Source organism: Phyllobates terribilis, unplaced genomic scaffold (assembly GCF_046119375.1).
Source record: "Phyllobates terribilis strain yellow unplaced genomic scaffold, ASM4611937v1 Scaffold_1__5_contigs__length_1240528914, whole genome shotgun sequence".
In the NCBI taxonomy this organism is placed as follows: domain Eukaryota; kingdom Metazoa; phylum Chordata; class Amphibia; order Anura; family Dendrobatidae; genus Phyllobates; species Phyllobates terribilis.
In genome coordinates this window covers 1,065,747,023-1,065,767,090 of record NW_027362761.1, presented here as the reverse complement: position 1 = coordinate 1,065,767,090, position 20,068 = coordinate 1,065,747,023, and the positions used below count along the sequence as shown (strand labels likewise).

The 20,068-nt window shown below is 41.9% G+C and overlaps 1 protein-coding gene across 7 annotated transcripts in view; it reads right to left on the bottom strand.

The window, feature by feature from the left end:
- The window catches only part of DLC1 (DLC1 Rho GTPase activating protein), an 869,826-nt gene that overhangs the window by 50,374 nt on the left and 799,384 nt on the right, over nucleotides 1-20,068 (bottom strand). Inside the window, exon 1 of one of the 7 annotated variants that reach the window (XM_073645430.1) lies at nucleotides 8,167-8,542. The exons of 5 other annotated variants lie outside the window; for them this stretch is intronic. In XM_073645430.1, the coding sequence (XP_073501531.1) occupies nucleotides 8,167-8,203 (37 nt within the window). In that variant the 5' untranslated portion in view covers nucleotides 8,204-8,542. Of the gene's footprint in view, nucleotides 1-6,481; nucleotides 6,645-8,166; nucleotides 8,543-20,068 lie in introns of those variants that run through there. One more of the 7 variants, XM_073645432.1, reaches the window with a different exon arrangement.

Here is a 20,068-nt window from a genome sequence, read left to right as displayed (position 1 = left end):
TGGCCAAAGGTGCAAAACAATGTGCAATCATGTCTCATGTCAGGAATATTTTCTTAACTTTTTAATATTTCATAATCTAAAATGAGTGATCCTGATTACACACCCCTGTCCAGCCCATTGATAGGGCTGCAGTGTGTCCATAGACTTTGAATTCTGGATAGATTTTGACTTATCCAGTCTGTTTAATTTTCTGTACTCGCCAAAGCTATAACATTCCCATTTGGTAATTGTCATATTCAGTATATATTGGATTCAGGGAAGATAGGAGACAACTCAAAACCAGTTTGGCTACATGTTGGTAGCTCATTGGTCTTATGCGACTACACATACACTGGCGAACATCGGTGAACAAAACTGGCCATTATCCTCACAATACAAATATTCAATCTCCAAACTTTACAATAATTTAAAGACAGACCAACCCCTTAGGCTACTTTCACACATCCAACATTCACGAGCCAAGTCCGGACCGGCAGAAGGTCTGCTGACCCGAATTATGTGCCTATGAGGCTATAGAGTTTGGGACAGGATTCCAGCGGGCGGTCTAGACGTCGCTGTCAGTACTGACATTGTGAAGCCTACCCCTATAATATTAGTTTGTTGGTTGACCCGTAAAGAACTTACTTACTAGTTGACCCATTTTTTTACAGCTTCCAGGTAAAGAATGCCTGGAAATCATATTTGGGAACTGCTGTCTGAATGTAAATTAAAAATGCCAAGAGTGTTCCCAGGAATAACAACTGGTTGACAGCAGCTAACACAGTGCACCCCTTCCACTGTCTGTGGTAGAAGGGCAATGGAAACCATCATGATACGTTATACTACAGTCTAGAAATGTGCTTTAATAGACCTTGAAATGATGGAAACATTGGTATATTGCTATAAAAATGTCTTAAGAAAACAAGGCATAGGATAAAGGGGGTCTTGGAGGACGGACCAAAAAGTGGGCAAAAAGAAAACTTAGCTGTCACATCCCCTACCGCTCCAGCACCACCACCCGCCTACTTTCTACAGCGATGACATCACAGCGATACTCAGGACCGCGGTAAGAATCACATGTATCAATGTGACGGCACAACTGCAACAGGTATAAAAAAACAAAAGACTGGGGACATCCAGAGTGCCAAGTGATGTAACAGATAAGAAATGCTTCTTCTCACCCCCAAACCCCCGCCACTGGCTACTTTTTGATCACTTTAACGAGATTTATTAAAAATGTACAACTATTGACATTGGAATTTTTTTATTACTTGCAAAGTAACTATTCCACCAAACTGTACATATCAGGGTTCTTTCATTCAAACAGAGGAAGAGGAAACATCTGAAGGTATTATTATGTTTAGAATGCTTTTTGTCATATACATTGCACGTCAGGGTGGGTCTGGCATTGTCTGGAGCCTCTAGGAGTCCGCAGGCATTGCCTCATTTCCTCCTTCCTGTCACTAGGGAGGATGGAAGTACAAGACCCCTTGTTTACCACTGCTGATCATCCTGTTCAAAGCAGCATCCTACTTTCCAAGCCAAAATAGACACCACCTAGAAACTGCATGCCGCCAGCTACAATAGTAGATTGATTTAATATAAGGAATTTGCTCAAAATATCGTCACATTTTGAGATCGAAAAGCAATTTCTGTTTAGACAATTCACACTGGAATAACTGTAGGAAACTTATGGCTCAAGGTTGAGATAAAGTCCTCATAAAAACGTAGGCAACTTGTTTGCCACCATATGGTGCACTAGGCTTCATGAACACAACTTTGTCCTGTGTGGATCAGTGATTCGAAGACTATAATCCTCTATACTATATGTATATGGACCACCAATTTTATACAGACGAACACAGAGGTTCTTGATCACGGATGTTTATCGAATGTGTGAGTTACGGTTGTGCAAGTAGGTATCTCTACCTCGCACTACTTCAAAGGCAGAATAGACTCCACACAATGGCAAAGAGCAAAGAGAGCCTTCTCGTCTGTTGAATGTACCGTATACCGTTAGCTGCCGTCAAGGGTCTATGATTTGCTTCATGCATAAGCCCTTAGAGGGGTTGTCCAGTCATATGATATTGATGACCTATATTTTTGGCAGCGGCCACCACTCCTTGGAAAGAGCTGTGATATTCACCTCCATTAAACATTTACAATCGGTCTCTGCCAGAACTGATGGTAAAAAAACTCTAAAGAAATGAACTGAAATATAAGCTGGTATGCATGCAGCGTGTTGGCACATGTTCACATTGGCCACTAAACAGACATAACCCAAGATGTTTTTATCTTAGGGTTTTTCAGAACTGATGGTAGCAGATCGGTGGGTGTGTTGGGAGTCAAACTGATCTTATAGTGACATATCCTAAGGACAGGTCATCAATATCATATGCCCGGCCAAACCCTTTATGTCAAACAGAAAAAACTGGCTGGAACTTCCAAAACAAGAAATAGGTGTGAACAGGTGCTTACTTAGGAGCAGCTACCCTTTATGTGCTGATAGCATCAGATATCTTATAACTCTTGGTCAGGAAAGGGCCATTAAGTATGAATGAAATGTGATCCAAGTAAAGATGGCTCATGTTTATGTTGGTGTCCCTACTATTCAGAGATGGCAGATGTTGTGGGAAAGAAAAGTCACTGGCTAATATATATGTGCCAGTAACCATGGGTACCTAAGTTACTGCAATGTCCTGCACATGGGGTAAGCGACACAGGTTATCAGAAGAACTATACTACATGTCTAATTGGAGGTATTTGCTAATAGAATTATTATTACACCTACTACATATTGAGATAGGATCTTGGAGATGGGAATACCCCTTTAACATAATACCAATAATAATATTTTGGCACTATAAAAAAATAATTAAAACATAGAAAAACAGCAAATTTACATTAGTTTCTTGCTAAAAATGAACTAACATTATACAGCAAGTATAATAACTCATGCATTCACATTATGAATTTTCAATATTTAACACTAAAGTCCAACACTGGAAAACTGGGTCCAGTCAGGGTCAAAGAAGAAGAAATTTGGCATGCGAGTTAAAATTATGCGTTAAAAATAATATTCTCTTTTAATTATGAGAAAAAAACTGTACATTTTTATCCCACTGAACTGCATTGTGCATTTTGTCATGCACTGTTACGGTAAATAAAAATATTCTAAAGGTCTCGTTCCAACAGCGCCTCTAGTGGCCAAATTGTGAACAGCAATTAGTATAAGAATCCGTAAGCAATGCATACCTGATAACATCCAGCATATTGTCATAAAGGATAGTCTGGAAAAAATCTACTGCATTGTAAATACCAAGTGCCACAAACTCTTCTAAAGCCGATGATAAAAAGTGCATTTTAAAACAAGTGTCAAATATCTAAATAAAGGAATGTTACTGATATGCGAACACATCTGCTAAACCTTTTCCACACATTCTTTTCATGCTGGATCTGTCAAGGAAATCTATGCAGAAAATCGTCAGGTGATATAAAAGGGACTGCTACCATCTGCTATGATGGGAAAGACAGCATAGCAGAACTAAGTTGGTAGGTTAAAGACATCACCTAACACCAATTAGGCACGCTGCAGACCAGCAATAGCCTGTGGGCCAGATGGATGCTGAATTATATCACCCTTCCTGGGCTGCTGACAGATTTATACTCTGAGGTTGTGCTACAATCTGTTACGGTATTATTTTTCAGATGGAGCACACAGAAATGATCTGACATGCTGCACTTCACTCGCTGCTGTGAATAACAGGCTTAGCAAATAAAATGACCACAAGAAATACACAAAAAAAAACTCCTGAAGGAGGATCAAACTGCCTGCAGCTTAGTAAATTAGCTTCCACCCTTTAAAACAATTTTCAGTTTGTTTTCAGGGTAAATATCTTTTCTCAACAATAAGTGAACCTAGAACTTGTTATGAGTTCTTCTACATCCAAGACATAGTCTATGTGGCCTCAAAACTCAGTTGACCAGTCCAGAAAGTGACCGGCATAACTTGAAGCTCTTGGGCCCCAATGCAAAAGCTCCAACGAGGCCCCAAATTATTGAAAATCTTTAATAGTAGTGGTCTTTTCTTGTGGGCGAAAGTGATCTTTTCTGCACCTTAGGCTCAAGGGCCCAGGTGTGAGTGCAACCCCTGCACCTATTATAGTTACAGCCCTGCCTTTCGACCCAAACAACAAGACTAATAAAATTGCCAGAGGCCTTTCACCATTACTAGAATGTATTCAATCACCACCCCCATTGGGGCTTTCAATCTAGATTCCCTATCAGTATGTCTTTGGAGTGTGGGAGGAAACCGGAGAACCCGGAGGAAACCCACACAAACACGGGGAGAACATACAAACTCCTTGCAGATGTTGTCCTTGGAGGGATGTGAATCCAGGACCCCAGCGCTGCAAGGCTACAATACTAACTACTGGGCCACCATGCTATCCTAGAACTTCGTTGTGCACCATAGTGGACCTATGATTGAGTCCTATGGCAACCCACCACAAAATAGCACAATTGAGTTATTTCTTGGGTAGGTTTTTGTCTAAGTGAACTTTTTCCTACTTCCAAGTTGAAGTAGCACTGAAAGATGATCGGAAGTCATCCATTGGTCTTAATATGGAATCTATTAGACCGATCATCTAAGATTACACGTGGTACAAGTTTTGTGGTGGTTTCATCTTAACGATCTTCTATTATCATCTGAACCATTATAGTTACTGCACATTGAGATACAGAGTTTTCCTGCGAAACCTAATTTGATATGTCGATCAGTCATTGGAAACCCTGTAATCTTTATCAGTACTGAAGAATGATCCCTTCGAGTGGTCACAACATGTCTGCATACTTCCTAGACTCTCAGGAAAATGAGAATTATGAAAAGCCATAAGCACATTCCTCTACACTGACTACTGGAAATTGAACCTCTCATTTTTTTTGGATATGGGTACAAAACCCTTTGAAGAAACATATGTTTTATAGTTTTACTAATAATAATACTATATATATTTAAGATATTATCACAAACTGATTCCATAAAACATATAAAGTATATGAGTGGAACATCAGATTTTACCTCTTATAAATTAGGTTAGTCCACACATATATAGAAGGAGCCCTGTGCTAGCCCAACATACTTTAACACCAGCAGACCCATATGTTTTACTTGGAGGTAAGTAAACAAGCATGGCAGCTTGATGACACAAGGAAAATTTGTTTTCTATTTGCCCAAGATATATATGGGTTTTTTACTACCAGCAGGAGGTGTTGCTTTTAGGGAGGGATCAAAAAGCAAATGTATGACATCATGGGCTCCACAAACAGGAGGGGGTCATTTGCTTTCTAAAAGGCAGCAGACTAATTAGTGAGAACTTCAAAGAAATTATTTCTTAGGTCTCTGACTTTAAATAATGCACATTCAGTGTAAGAGTCCATACAGCCCTCAAATTATGCAATGCCTATAGTTGTACACATAATCCATTTACCTATTAAGCTGAAACGACATTATGGATTTTTCATGCAATAGACTGCAGGAAAAGTTACGCTGGGCATACGCCTAACTTTTCACAAGATCAACCCTTCTATCTTTAAAGGATCTCATTCCAATTTTAAATAGAATAATTTAATCAAATCTGTTAGATTCTAAATGGAAAAAAAAGAAAGAATATATTTACTGATTATCGACTGTAACCATGTAGTAGATTTGTCAGTCTAAGGAGTATTGAATGACAGTTGTCTAAGGAAGACTGAAAACATTCACAGATTTCCATTAAAACTGAGTAGCAATTGGTCCAAATTATCAATAATTATCTGGTGGAATTGAACACACACATATTATATATTACATATATAAATATATATGTACATATAAATATATAAATAACCTAACTACATATATGAATTTGCATGTGTGTATGTATATGTTTGCTTATATATACATATATAGAGATATATGTGTGCTTGTTTCTATGTGTGTATTCATATATATATGTATATATGCACACACATATATATATATATATATATACATATACACACACATACATATAGATTATATGAATACACACATACACACATTCTGTATATGCATATAATTGTCTATATGATCCTTTATTCACCAACACGTGGCTATGTTTCAGCTCTCTATGTTACATGTCCAGCAATGAGGGGTATAAATATATACATACTCAATACATTATCTAACTAGTCTGATAGACCAAATAAATGCTCCTTACTTTTTCACCATTTTGGATGTGCTGCCTCCTTTTTTGGATTTTTATATCTTTGATAGGAAACTTTGCCAGTTTCCTTGGGGGAGTATTTCACTCATTTTAGGCAGTGCTGCAGTTTTCTTTCTAGATTAATAATGATTATAATATAATAATTTTATATAATAATTATATATAGTTCAAAGTACCAGAAATGTACTATTTACTGCACTGAAGAAAATAAATTCAAATATTCTTTGTATTCTCAAGAGGAAACATTATTTTGTTACCTTTATAGAGTTGGTACGTTTCGTTTTGTCACTTGATTGCACTTTGCTTTTTTGTGTTTTAATTGTGTAAATATTTTCCTCTTTGGAGTAAACATTCTATATTCTCTATTTCCCCAGAGAAAAGCTCGGGCTCCGGGGATTAGTAGTAATATCTCACTACCAGCCTTGGGCTGGAGCTTGCCACTTGGAGAAGTACGTGCAGCCCCCAGGGCTCCCACTGGTGCCACACAATCCCCTCCACCCCCCGGCATCTGCCAATCACTTAGATCACAGAAAGTAATTAAATAGCGGAGGAAGGTCTCGGATCCAGTCCAGCACAGTGTACAGCACAGTGTATGCAGTGTACAGCACAGTGTACAGCACAGTGTATGCACAGTGTACAGCACAGTGTACAGCACAGTGTATGCACAGTGTACAGCACAGTGTACAGCCAAGTGTATGCACAGTGTACAGCACAGTGTATGCACAGTGTACAGCACAGTGTACAGCACAGTGTATGCACAGTGTACAGCACAGTGTACAGCACAGTGTATGCACAGTGTACAGCACAGTGTACAGCCAAGTGTATGCACAGTGTACAGCCAAGTGTATGCACAGTGTACAGCACAGTGTATGCACAGTGTACAGCACAGTGTACAGCACAGTGTATGCACAGTGTACAGCACAGTGTACAGCACAGTGTATGCACAGTGTACAGCACAGTGTACAGCCAAGTGTATGCACAGTGTACAGCACAGTGTATGCACAGTGTACAGCACAGTGTATGCACAGTGTACAGCACAGTGTACAGCACAGTGTATGCACAGTGTACAGCACAGTGTACAGCCAAGTGTATGCACAGTGTACAGCACAGTGTACAGCCAAGTGTATGCACAGTGTACAGCACAGTGTATGCACAGTGTACAGCACAGTGTACAGCACAGTGTATGCACAGTGTACAGCCAAGTGTATGCACAGTGTACAGCACAGTGTATGCACAGTGTACAGCACAGTGTACAGCACAGTGTATGCACAGTGTACAGCAGTGTATGCACAGTGTACAGCACAGTGTACAGCACAGTGTATGCACAGTGTACAGCACAGTGTACAGCACAGTGTATGCACAGTGTACAGCACAGTGTACAGCACAGTGTATGCACAGTGTACAGCACAGTGTATGCACAGTGTACAGCACAGTGTACAGCACAGTGTATGCACAGTGTACAGCACAGTGTATGCACAGTGTACAGCACAGTGTACAGCACAGTGTATGCACAGTGTACAGCACAGTGTACAGCCAAGTGTACAGCCCAGTGTATGCACAGTGTACAGCACAGTGTACAGCACAGTGTATGCACAGTGTACAGCACAGTGTACAGCCAAGTGTATGCACAGTGTACAGCACAGTGTACAGCCAAGTGTATGCACAGTGTACAGCCAAGTGTATGCACAGTCTATGCACAGTGTACAGCACAGTATATGCACAGTGTACAGCCCAGTGTATGCACAGTGTACAGCCCAGTGTATGCACAGTGTACAGCCCAGTGTAGCGCTGTATACCTGCAGCCCCAGTCTCCAGCAGCTTTCTTAATGAAGTGCTGCCCCTCCAGCCCCACTGCACGCAGGGATTCCCACGCCTGGGAACCAGCAGTGTGCACTGGACACAATGTAACATCACAATCCAATGATAAGAGATTCAGCCTTACGTGTGAGGATCATGATGTCCAGCTTCTCTTTACACATCAGTGGATCCAGTGCTGGCACCTACAAGGCTCCTGTACAGACCTCTCTGGAGAAGGATGGCACAGTCATTGCAGATCAATAAAAAGAAGGAATCAATTGCTCCAAAGTATCCAAACTCTTGTAAGAAGCCACAGGTTAGAGCAGAGAAGTAATCCAGAGGGTGTCCCCCAAACACAGAGAAGCCATGATGAGGTGCAGAGCTCAGTCCTCCTGAATGGACATGCAGGGATGGCAGCCTGGAGGTTCCTAGCAGTCACCCAGAGAGCTGCTCCTCACACAACTGCTGCTGGCAGCACAGATCCAGCCTCTCACAGTAGCTCAGGGCGGGCACCATCCATCCCATCCATCCATCCCATCCTACACTGGGAATCAATGACGCCTACTATGTGTTGCCGTACAGCGAGCGCCACCTACAGGCCACTACACCATTGCCAGCCACAAAATGCTCCATTCATACTCAGATGAAAGCCGCAGGTTGTCTCCTCCTGAAATATTCAGAGACGTGGCTGAATTTAATAAGAAAAATGACCTGTAACTTTGATTATTCTTATAATATATACATATATACTTGTCATTCTGATAAGTTGTCATTTTGTTTAAGTCTTTGCGACTGCAAAGTCACAAGTGTTTAGATATGATACCACAGCTTTTATTGTAGCTAACACATGACGATTACATCTCAGGGACAGAAGTATATTGTGGATCTAGGTCTCATTTACAAGTCCACTTTTTTTTTTGCATACAAGAAAAATGAATTGATTATATCATTAGGCCTCATTGAGACATCAGTGTTTTAATTATTGAGCAAAACAGACCAAGTTTCATCAACGTTTGGTCAGAGTTTCATCATTTTTTTTCACTTCTCCTATATATCATTCAAGTGGTGTCTGATTTTTTCACGGACCCATAGACTTTTATTGCCAAGTTTGTTCTGACACTTGGAACAATATTGGATATGTCTTCGCGATTTTGCATGGACCACCCAGCCCACAAGAAATCATGAGCAAAAAAACAGATAACACTTGTACATGAAAAACTGACATGTGAACGAGCCCTTAGTGTTATCTCTTACCTAATTTTCATTAAAGTTTTTGGTCCATTGTCCATTTTTAACATCAGTGTCACTTTCATTTTTCTTGTATGAAAGAACAAACAAATGTTTCCAAGCTTCTACTACCTATTAGGTTGTGTTCATATTGTCTGCTGAAGTTCTTAGCCCAGTCACGTCCGCAGATCGAGCCTCCGTGTATCTGTCTTTCCATGGACCCAAAGATATAAATGGCCGAGTGTGATCCGATATTGGATGCAACTCGTGCATGATGCGATTTTTTTCCTTGGACCAACTCGGCCCGAGGATAAAATCAGGCATGTGCATGACTCCAAAGTCATACTGATAGGGATTTAGATTGTGAGGCCCAATGGGGACAGTGATGACAATATCTGTAAAGCGCTATAATGGCGCTATATAAGTAAGCATAATAAATAAATAATAAATGACCCCATAGAATAACATGGAGAGGAGTGCTGTCCGTCAAATCAATAGATAGCAATCGTCCGTTTTTTACGGTTGTGTGCACGAGCCCTTACATTGCGTCCATGTTCTCTCCGTACTCCACATGAATAGATCAAAGACCAAGACCATACTAGACATGGCATATGTGGGCTATTAGTTTTATTCAAGGACCCATTGACTTGAACGGGCCATTTTGATCTGCAAATCGGATCAAAATCAGAAATGTATCCACATTTTCTTTTTTTTTTCGCAATGTGCCAATAACAAAAAAGAAAAAGGAAATCTAAATATGCCCATAGATTATAATGGGTATGTGTTCTATCTGGGAAGAGAAAAACCTCTAGAATACATACGTGTAATGGTGACTAAATTGTAAAGAGCTTTAATATGGCACCATACACTTCTGTGCCCTATTATACTTCTATATACAGGGGCATACAAACATTTTTTTGGCATAATCCGCTGGATGTTATATTATGGCCTATGTCTATGGCAGGCTGATATGTACAAAAAAAGATTATTTTAGCCACTTATTGCCTAGTACAGTACAAGCGGTTATTTTCATCCTTAAGATTCAGCTACCTCATAATCGTAGATAAACACACATGATATCGCCACCACTATAATGACTATAATGAGTATTTTATGCCTGTTACAATTATTTTTTTTTTATTCTAAAGGTTTTTTGGGGCTTGCAATATTCATACTCTAGGAGAGATGGTGAAGTCTGACTATTGTCAGCCCCATCTTTCTATTCTAACAGACCCCTTCATTGTTAACAAGGCTCTGTAATTTCTGTGGCAGCTCTTCCTGTTATTGTGACTTAGTCCTATTCATTGCAATGGGACTGAGCGGCAATACCAATCATGGCCACTACAAAATGTGTGGTGCTGTGCCTTGAAGACCATGAACGAGATGCGGTGCGGTTCCTTCAGTCAGTTGATCGGTAGTCAGACGTCCATTTTCTCCTAAGGATGGTCATCAATATTATAACTCTGAAATACCTTTTTAACACTGTGATTCCTGATCATTTTTATTATAATATGCAATGACATAATATAATGCCAAAATTGTTGGAGTTGGGGAGGGACAGGAGCGTGGCGGGGGGAGGACACCACAGCTCTTTTAATTCATAGCAGACTGTGGCATTCCCTACTCCAGATTTCTCACTCCAGTACCTGACTGAAGTAAGATTTCTGGTGTGACACGCATGTAGGCACGCGCCACTTGTTAGATGCTCCAGATTAATGAAGAGGCCTGCACCTCTTCAAGACCGACATGAACAATGCTGGTCTTGATGAATCAGGTCCCAAATCTCTTACCAAGTCTGAAATTAAAGTATTTATTGTATTCCCTAAATACCACAAATGCACAGTAGTCTGTAATCTGTGAATGTATTTAGCACTTCGGACTGTCATAAAAGAAGCCTGTAGTCTGGAGACAGAAGTAGGGAATATTCTCAAACATTCTGGAGCTTCCTTTGTTTGATCTGAAGGTTATGATCAGTATTCCTTCTGCATCAATTCCTTCATCAACATTGTATTTCGTAATTATCTGTTATGTTCTTAAAAGGGTTAATACAGGCTGAAATGAGAAGTCTGCAGTCGCTCTATGTGAATGTGACAGTGTGCAATGCACAATTCCCCTGTATTCCCTGTGTAGGTGGGCTGTCACATGAAAGCATGTAAGTGATCTGCATACTTGCGGTCACATAACGACTAGACTCTCCTGGTTTCTCTTAAAAAAAGAAAAGTGAGTGTAGTTTGCAAGTTGCATAAATGTGGTCATGTGACCACCCACCTGCACAGGGTAAAACAGCAGAATCGTGGCAGAGTGCGCTTCTCACACTGTCACAGTTCGGCAGTCTGCAGTCATATAGAGTACCTGCAGACTTTTCAAATCAGCCCGAAAAACCCCTTTAATTGTAGGTTCAAACTGAAAATAGTTTTCATTAGTAAAACAGACAAAATACTTAGACACGAGGAATAGAGGTGAGCCATGTCCTCCAGACCTGTGTTCTGTTTCATGTGCATTTAGGGATCACTTATGACCTTCAACTGAACAAATAGCACAAATATGTTAGATACTGATCATCTGAATGCCGCTCGCTGTACACTCCAGTTATCGCAGATGTGATAAGTCTGTGAGAGCGTGTCTACAACACATGTGTTATAGGAATACTCCAGGGAATGGAGAGTAATGGAAGCAGATGAGTCTGAAATGATCAGTTTTCCCTGGTAGCATATTTAAAGGGAACATGTCAGCTGCTCCATGCTGCCTGAACAACGGGCAGCATAAATCACAGATCGGTTCCTCATTACAAACACGTTTTACTCAGACACGCTGCACTGATTCAGAGTAAAATGATTAAAAGTGAAGTTGTGGACGAGTCGACTTGACCTGGAGGCAGGTTCATGCTGGTCTCTCCCCGTCAGATCAGCTACACGGACAGATCTGTGTGTATAGGGGGAGATCTGTCAGATTAGCTGAGCTGGCGATGAGAAGCCATCAGGTTCATACCTCTGTGAACACTCACCCTATCCACAGCCACGTTTTCAAATATGCTTTTCTCTTAAAGGGAACCCAACATCGGATACGTGATGCCCGTGGCTTGGGCTGCATGTCTCAGACACTGGCTGTATGATTTCATCCATGTATATTTGACTCTAAAATGCTGTGATGTTTCAGAGAAAAATATACTTTAAAAGCCGCTGGGGATCGAACCACACAGGTGACTGGTTGGACAGTCAGGTCCCTGGTGGCTTTTTCCCACCCGTTGCCAATACTGACAGGTCTCTATACATTCACTCAGGGAGAGACCCGTTACTCAAGGGTAGAGGGTGGTGAGAAGATGCCGGGGACCCACCTATCCGACTAATCTTCTGTGCAGCTCGGTGCTCGGAGGATTTTTGCAGCATTTCATAGTCAGAGATACATGGCTGAAATCCTACAGCATCTGATACATGCTGCCCAAGGATCAGACAGCAAGTATCCACTGTCAGATCCCCTTTAGATGCCACAGTATTTCAGAATAAAACATGGATATTTAGAATGCAGGAGCCGGTCTCCGATTCATCCTGTCGGTGGTTCGAGCAACATGAATCATGTGCAGATTCCCTTTAAGGAGCAGTAGTGCAATTCAAACTATGTTTTTATATGGACGCAAGCAGAAATTGTGTATTTATCATGTAACTCACACATGTGAATGTGGAGTGCAGCCTCCAGAGCTTGCTACAGACATTTGGCACTTAGTGCCTAAAGCACCAGCCACATGGCCCATCAACAATACCACAGTGTCAGTCACAGTGCACCAACACCAGTCACAGTGCCCCTGGCAGTCAGCCATATGGTGCCTAATCAGTAACAGTACCTACAGTGTCATAATCTCCCAACCTTATTCAAAGTGCCTAAAGGCTTAGCCATAGTGTCCCCAGTAAGCACCGGTGCCCCTAGTGCCAGTCACTCCATCCCCAAATAGCCCCATTGCCCTAAGACTGTAATGCATTAAAGGGGATGTCCAGTACTTTATATTACCCCCCCCCATGTATCCCCCCGGGGCCCCTAGGACTTCTTGTAATTACCTTCTGTTGCACATCACTGGCCGCTCACAGGCATCACGTGACCCCTGGCTGCAGCCGGCTCTGACATCCGCTGCAGCAGCCGGGGGTCTCTGTTTTCTGTGCTCCACAGTGGATGCCAGGCTGTGTGGGGGGGTTTCTCCTCTGTATCACACCCGGCATCCACCGCGCGCTCTGCCTCTCCCCATTCATTGGGAAAGCGCGCAGTGGATGCTGGGTGTGACACGGGGTGGGGGGGGGGGCGTAACCCCGCCCATAACACAGCCACCGTGGGGACCCCAGCGCTGAGTCACGCCTCACTTGTCATGACGTCAGCGCGGAGTCACGTGATGCCTATGAGCGGCCAAGGATAGCGCCGCTCACAGGCATTATCTGTAACGTAAGATAATTACAAAAAGTCTTAGGGGCCCCGGGGGGATACATTGGGGAGGTAATATAAAGTACTGTACAACTTCTTTAAAGTTATATTTTGCAAAATGTCAGCATCTTGTCAGTAAATACTTTGTAACATTCCCTTTAACTTACAGAGGAAATAACATTACTGTATTAAATAGCAAAGTGTCTGCAGACAAAAGCCGTGTTTCCGTTTGGTATCAACAGAGAAGGTGTTTTCTTCTTCTCCCCTGAACATCTAGACAGTTAATAATAAATACAATTCTGTATACTTGCATTAAATTATTCATGACTAGCTCCTGCAATGAATATACCCGTACATTGAGGATCATACATAGCCATGGAAATATATGATCTAAAATGATACCATCACCAATTAGATTAAGTCAATCAATAAAGTGAGGAAATTCCGCTGAAAATTCAGAAAGACCCTCATTGTCCCCTTAATTGCCGTTCTTTGCACATGACTAGACCATAACACTTCTATATACTGGAGTTCTAAGGAAGATTTATTATTGGATGGCGGACATGTGACCCTGACTATATAGCCACTGGTCATCTCTTTTGTTACATCCTATTAAGAACAGAGGCTAGTACTCTGGTCATATGCTTTTTCACCAAATAACTTAAGAAGGGTGAAAGGTCAAACACTAACTCCTTAACCAGCATTTTATCAGTTAGCTATGTGATGTGTAAAGCGCTATGATGACACTTGCAAATTGGACCATATGGTGTAGTGTAATAGAGCAAAACTTTGTAAAGTGCAATTTTCATCTTTGATTGTCTATAAATTAGTCTATTAAAAGGAAATCTGTCACCAGGTTTTTGCTACCTCATCTGAGAGCAGCAAAATGTAAGAAAAAAGACCCAGATTCCAGCGATGTATCACTTAGTTTATTGCTGTAGCAGTTGTGACCCAATCAGAGTTTGTAGATGTAGCATGTAGCAGAGCTCAGAAAACTAACCCCATCCACACCAACATTATATATTGACAGTAAGCTGCTAAACAGAGGAGGTGTTTTGGTCGGACCAGGCCTCATGGGAGCATTAGTCCAGGCAGTGATCATTTTCTGGGGATAAAACACTCATTGTATTGAAACAACAACACGCAGCCTAATACTGGAAGCGAAACATCACTGAAATCAGTGTCTCAACCCCTACATCATGCCCTCAGGTTACATAACAAAAACCTGTTGATAGAATCCCTTTAAAAGCTATAGTGCTGCCAAATTTCCATGTAGTGGCTATTGCAATTATTAAAACAGACGTTATAGCTGTTGTGGTAGATCAGCTCACTTAGCTGCTCCAAGAGGTAGTCACAGGAACACTTGTTCATTTAAGTTTTCAACTAATGTATTAAAAAATGTATGCATAAACCAGTGCAAAGTTCAATAAATAAACACGGCCCTTCTGGCATAACAGGAAAAGCAAAATAGCATACAGTGCAGTCTGTGTGGCCGTGGGGATTCGCCCGCTGAGAGAAAAACACACGGTTCAGTTCTCTAGCATGAGCACAGCTCTGGAGATCTCGACTCCAGACACACCGATCACTGAATAAGTCCAAAGGCTCCACATTTACCTTCTGGACCCCACCCTGATTTGGAGATATGGTGGACAGCCTCCCACCCACTTTTCAGCTGTCCACAAAAACCCAGCCCTTAATATCGCTGATTAACCCCTCTCAGCACTTAGTATACTGAAGCATTTTTCCAGGTTCATATCACTGAGGCTAACATCCTGAGTGACACATATCTTCCCTCCACTATTTTACCAGTGACCTCACACTGTATATATAGTTACATTCCCAGAATTTTTTTATTATTTATTTAGAGGAGTTATTTTCATGTTTCATCTTCACAAGCACAGCGATCCCCTGCCTCCAAACTTCCTGTGTTTGTCAAGCGATAGTGTGCTCCTGAAGATTGTCAGCTCGGACTAGCGACACCATTGTATCACTGGCCCAAACAGCATGCTCTCTTATGCTGCAAGCAAAGGCTGTTTTGCCTCTGCAACATCGAAGAAGCACGGTGGTACTAAAGCACTAAAGCTGTCTGTATCTCTCGCTACAGCAATCCGACCAGCTATATATCATCAATTTCAACCTATATTAAACTTTTAAGCACCGCTCATGCTCAGCCACAATTACTACACCTTAATGATGTATATGTTAGAATCTATGTTGTTTTACTATTGGCCATCTTGTTGTGGTTTGCTGGATTCTAGTCCTTTCCTCTGGTGCTGGGTGTCTTGGTCACGTGATCTTTTCACTCTTTATTACTCAGCATCCGTCTCCCATTCCCCGCTGGACATCAGTGTTGCTACACTTGTGCTCTGGCTAAGTTGCCTTGTTAAGTTCTTTGTACTTTGGACATTTGTTATCCTGGGACTTCTTGTTCCACCAGTTTTGCTCCCTATAATCTTTGTTTCTGCAACTAACTTTTCTGTTAGGAGGTTTCCTGTTTTTGCACCCAGTCCTTAGATCTTTTAGGGACCCCTTTCCCCTTCCTACAGGTCTTCGTTTGAGTTCAGTGCAGGAGTTTCGGTGGGGCTATTCACAAGGAATAGGGCACCCACCTAGGCATAGGGTTAAGCTGAGTCTCAGTGCAGGGACAGCTTTTCCTTCCTATTCCTTAGTTCTAAATTGCAGAACATAACAGTATGTCCAGCCACGTTTAAAAAAAAAAAGAAAAAAAAGTTGTTTTTTTTCCTCTTCCTGGGTTTTCTTCAGTATGAGCACCATCCAGGAGCTTGCTCAACGCTTGCAAAGCAGTTCATGAGTACCCTGCAGAACGCTATGAAGAACCTAAGGTAGGATTACCTGAGTGTTTCTCGGGGAAACAACAAGATTTTTTTTTCATTTAAAAGTGCTTGTTTGTTGCATTTTTGGCTCAGACCTAGATCTTCTGGGAGTGAACTACAGCGTGTAGGGATTATTATGTGTCTATTGCGTAAAGAACCTCAAATCTGGGCGTTTTCCTTGTCTCCTGATGATCATTGTTTGAGGTCTATGGAGGCATTTTTTGATGCCATGGGTTTGCTGTATGATGATCCTGATCAGGTTACATCAGCTGAGGCAGAGCTCAGACATCTCAATCAGGGTTCTCTTGATGCTGAGAGTTATTTCACCCTGTTCAGACGATGGTCTGCTGAGGTCAGGTGGAACAACCCTGCACTCAAGTTTCAGTTTCTGGCAGGCTTGAGTGAAAGGGTTAAAGATTTGCTCATTGCATTCCCTGCACCTGATACTCTGCAAATTGCCATGCAGTTAGCTATCCATGTGGATAGAAGGTTGTGGGCCAGACAGAATGAGGAGAAGTTTCCTGTATTGCTGGATTCTGTTTCTGACTAGATTCCTGCCGACACTGGTGAACCTATGCTGGTGGAGGCAATGTCATTCCTTTCCAAGGAGAGGGACAGGAGGGACTTTGCTTGTATTGCGGTAAGGCTGATCATTTTTTAAAGCAATGCGAGCTTCGCTTAAGGAGAGAAAAAAAAATGGTCAGTAGAAATAACACTCCGATTCGCATTGCGTTTTTACGCTTTGCTGGGGTGTTTTTTCCTGGCAACACCACCTGTCAGGGTCGTTCGATTGAGTTTCAGGTTATGGTGGATTGTGGTTCATCACTTAATTTGATTGATCAACAATTTCTTGAAAAGTATAAGTTTGGTTCTGAACCTTTCTCGTCTCCTTTTCCTGTGGTGGCGATTGATAATACTCCCCTGGAGCATGGGAGCATCCTTCGAAAGGTCACTCAGTTTATGCTTACTATGAATATGGAACATCAGGAGCAAATTGACTTATTTGTACTTGCTAAGTTGCCTTCCCCGGTCATCCTGGGGTTGCCCTGGTTAAAAGTGCATAATCCTTTGCTGGACTGGTCATCTGGTTCCATAAGATCCTGGGGTCAGGGGTGTTATGGTAAGTGTTGTAATGTTCACATTGCGGCTGTTGTGAAGGGGGAGTTACCTGAACCCATTCAGGATTTTTGAAGGGTTTTTTCTGAGGTGGAGTCGAAAGCTTTACCACCTCATAGAGATTATGATTGCGCTATTGACTTCGTCCCTGATGCTAAACTCCCTAAGAGTCGGTTGCTTAATCTGACAATTCCCGAGAGGGAGGCTTTGAAAGAATACCTTCAGACTAGTTTAGCTGCAGGTCACATAAGACCCTCTAAGTCTCCTGTGGCGGTTGGGTTCTTTTTTGTCAAAAAGAAGAAAAGAAGAATGGGGGTCTTAGGCCATGTCTGGATTTTCAGGAGATTAATAAAATCACTGTGCACAATCCTTACCAGTTACCACTGGTGAAGGACGGAGATGAAGGAAGACAGCTTTTAACACCCCGGAAGGTCATTTTGAGTGTTTGGTGATGCCTTTTGGGCTTACTAACGCCCCTGCATTTTTTCAAAATTTCATCAATGACATTCTGAGACCCTTGATCGGTAGGAGTGTTATTGTTTATCTGGATGACATTTTGATTTATTCATCGGATCTTGAGTCTCATTGGCAGAGAGTCCACGAAGTTCTTCAGATATTGAGAGATAACACACTCTTTGCTAAACTGGAGAAGTGTCAGTTTGCTGTCCAGAAAATTAGTTTTTTGGGTTACTTTGTCTCTTGTGATGGTTTTGAAATGTACCCGGTGAAAGTTAGAGCTGTGCTGGAGTGGCTGAGGCCTGAGGGTTTGAAGTCCGTACAGAGGTTTTTCGGGTTTGCTAATTATTACAGGAAATTCATAAAGAATTTCTCTGTCATCGCTAAACCCATTACTGATCTCACCAAGAAGGGTGCTAATACAGTCCAATGGTCCACTGAGGCTATTGAAGCTTTTGAGTATCTCAAGGAGAGGTTCAGCTCTGCTTCTGTTTTTATCCAGATGGATGAGACCAAGCCATTTTTGGTTGAGGCGGGTGCCTCATCTATAGGCGTAGAGACAGTTCTGTCCCAGGAGGGTGAGGATGTAGTGCATCCCTGTGCTTTCTTTTCAAAACAACTTTCTGAGACAGAGCTCAACTATGATGTTGGGAATCGTAAGTTGTTGGCTATTAAACTTGCGTTCGAGCATTGAAGACATTTTTTGGAGGGGGCTTGACATGCTATACAGGTTTTCACTGATCATAAGAATTTGATTTATCTGGACGCAGCTAAACGTTTGAATGCTCAAGGCTGAAGCTTTGTCTCATAGTTTCTCTCCAGTGGTGAATGCTGAGAGGGAGGAGTGTATTTTGCAGAGAGGGGTGTTGGTGGCCGCATTGGATTCTGAGTTGGAGAATAGCATCCTAGGAGCTCAGAGTACGGCACAAACTAACACTCCGTGTGGTAAATTGTTTGTGCCTAGAGCCTTGAGGAGAGCATTGCTTGTTGAATGTCATGAGTCTCGGTTGGCGGGTCACCCAGGGATTTCGGAAACTAGGAAGTCTATCGGTCGGAGTTTCTGGTGGCCAGGGTGGCAAAGGGAAGTCATGAAGTGGGTGCATCAGTGTTATGTGTGTGCTAGGTCGAAGGCCTCCCACGCTGCAGGGTTGATGTGCCCCTTGGAAGTTCCTAGTTCGCCATGGACGCACCTTGCCATGGATTTTATCACCGATCTGCCTTTATCGGAGGGTTTTTCTGTCATCTGGGTTGTTGTGGACCGGTTTAGTAAAATGTGTCATCTGGTTCTGTTCAACAAGTTACCTAGCGCCAAGACTCTTGCTAAGGCTTTTGTGAAGGAGATTGTCAGGCTCCATGGTGTTCCCACGGACATTGTTTTCGATAGAGGACCACAGTTTGTGGCTCGCTTTTGGCGTGCTTTTTGTGACAGATTGAAAATTCATTTGTCATTCTCGTCGGGGTATCATCCAGAGTCCAGAGTCCAATGGACAGACTGAAAGGAAGAACCAGGATGTCGAGCAGTTTTTGAGATGTTTTGTGGCAGACAATCAGGAAATGTGGTCAGAATTTCTACCACTTGAGAAGTTTGCCCTTAATAATTATACTTCTTCCAGGGCTGGTTTTCTCCTTTTTTTATTGTACTGGCAGGTATCCATCTTTTGTACAGTGTCCATTTTAGGACATGATCAGATATCAAAGTCAAACATCAGAATGATGTCAGTTTGAGGCTAAATACCCTGTCTGAGAACTGATTTTGATAAGTGATTCTGACAAGTGATTTTGATGAGTGAATTTGATGAGTGATTTTGACGAGTGATTTTGACGAGTGATTCTGACGAGTGATTTTGACAAGTGATTCTGACGAGTGATTTTGATGAGTGATTCTGACAAGTGATTTTGACGAGTGATTTTGATGAGTGATTCTGACAAGTGATTCTGACAAGTGATTTTGATGAGTGATTTTGACGAGTGATTCTAACGAGTGATTCTGACAAGTGATTTTGACGAGTG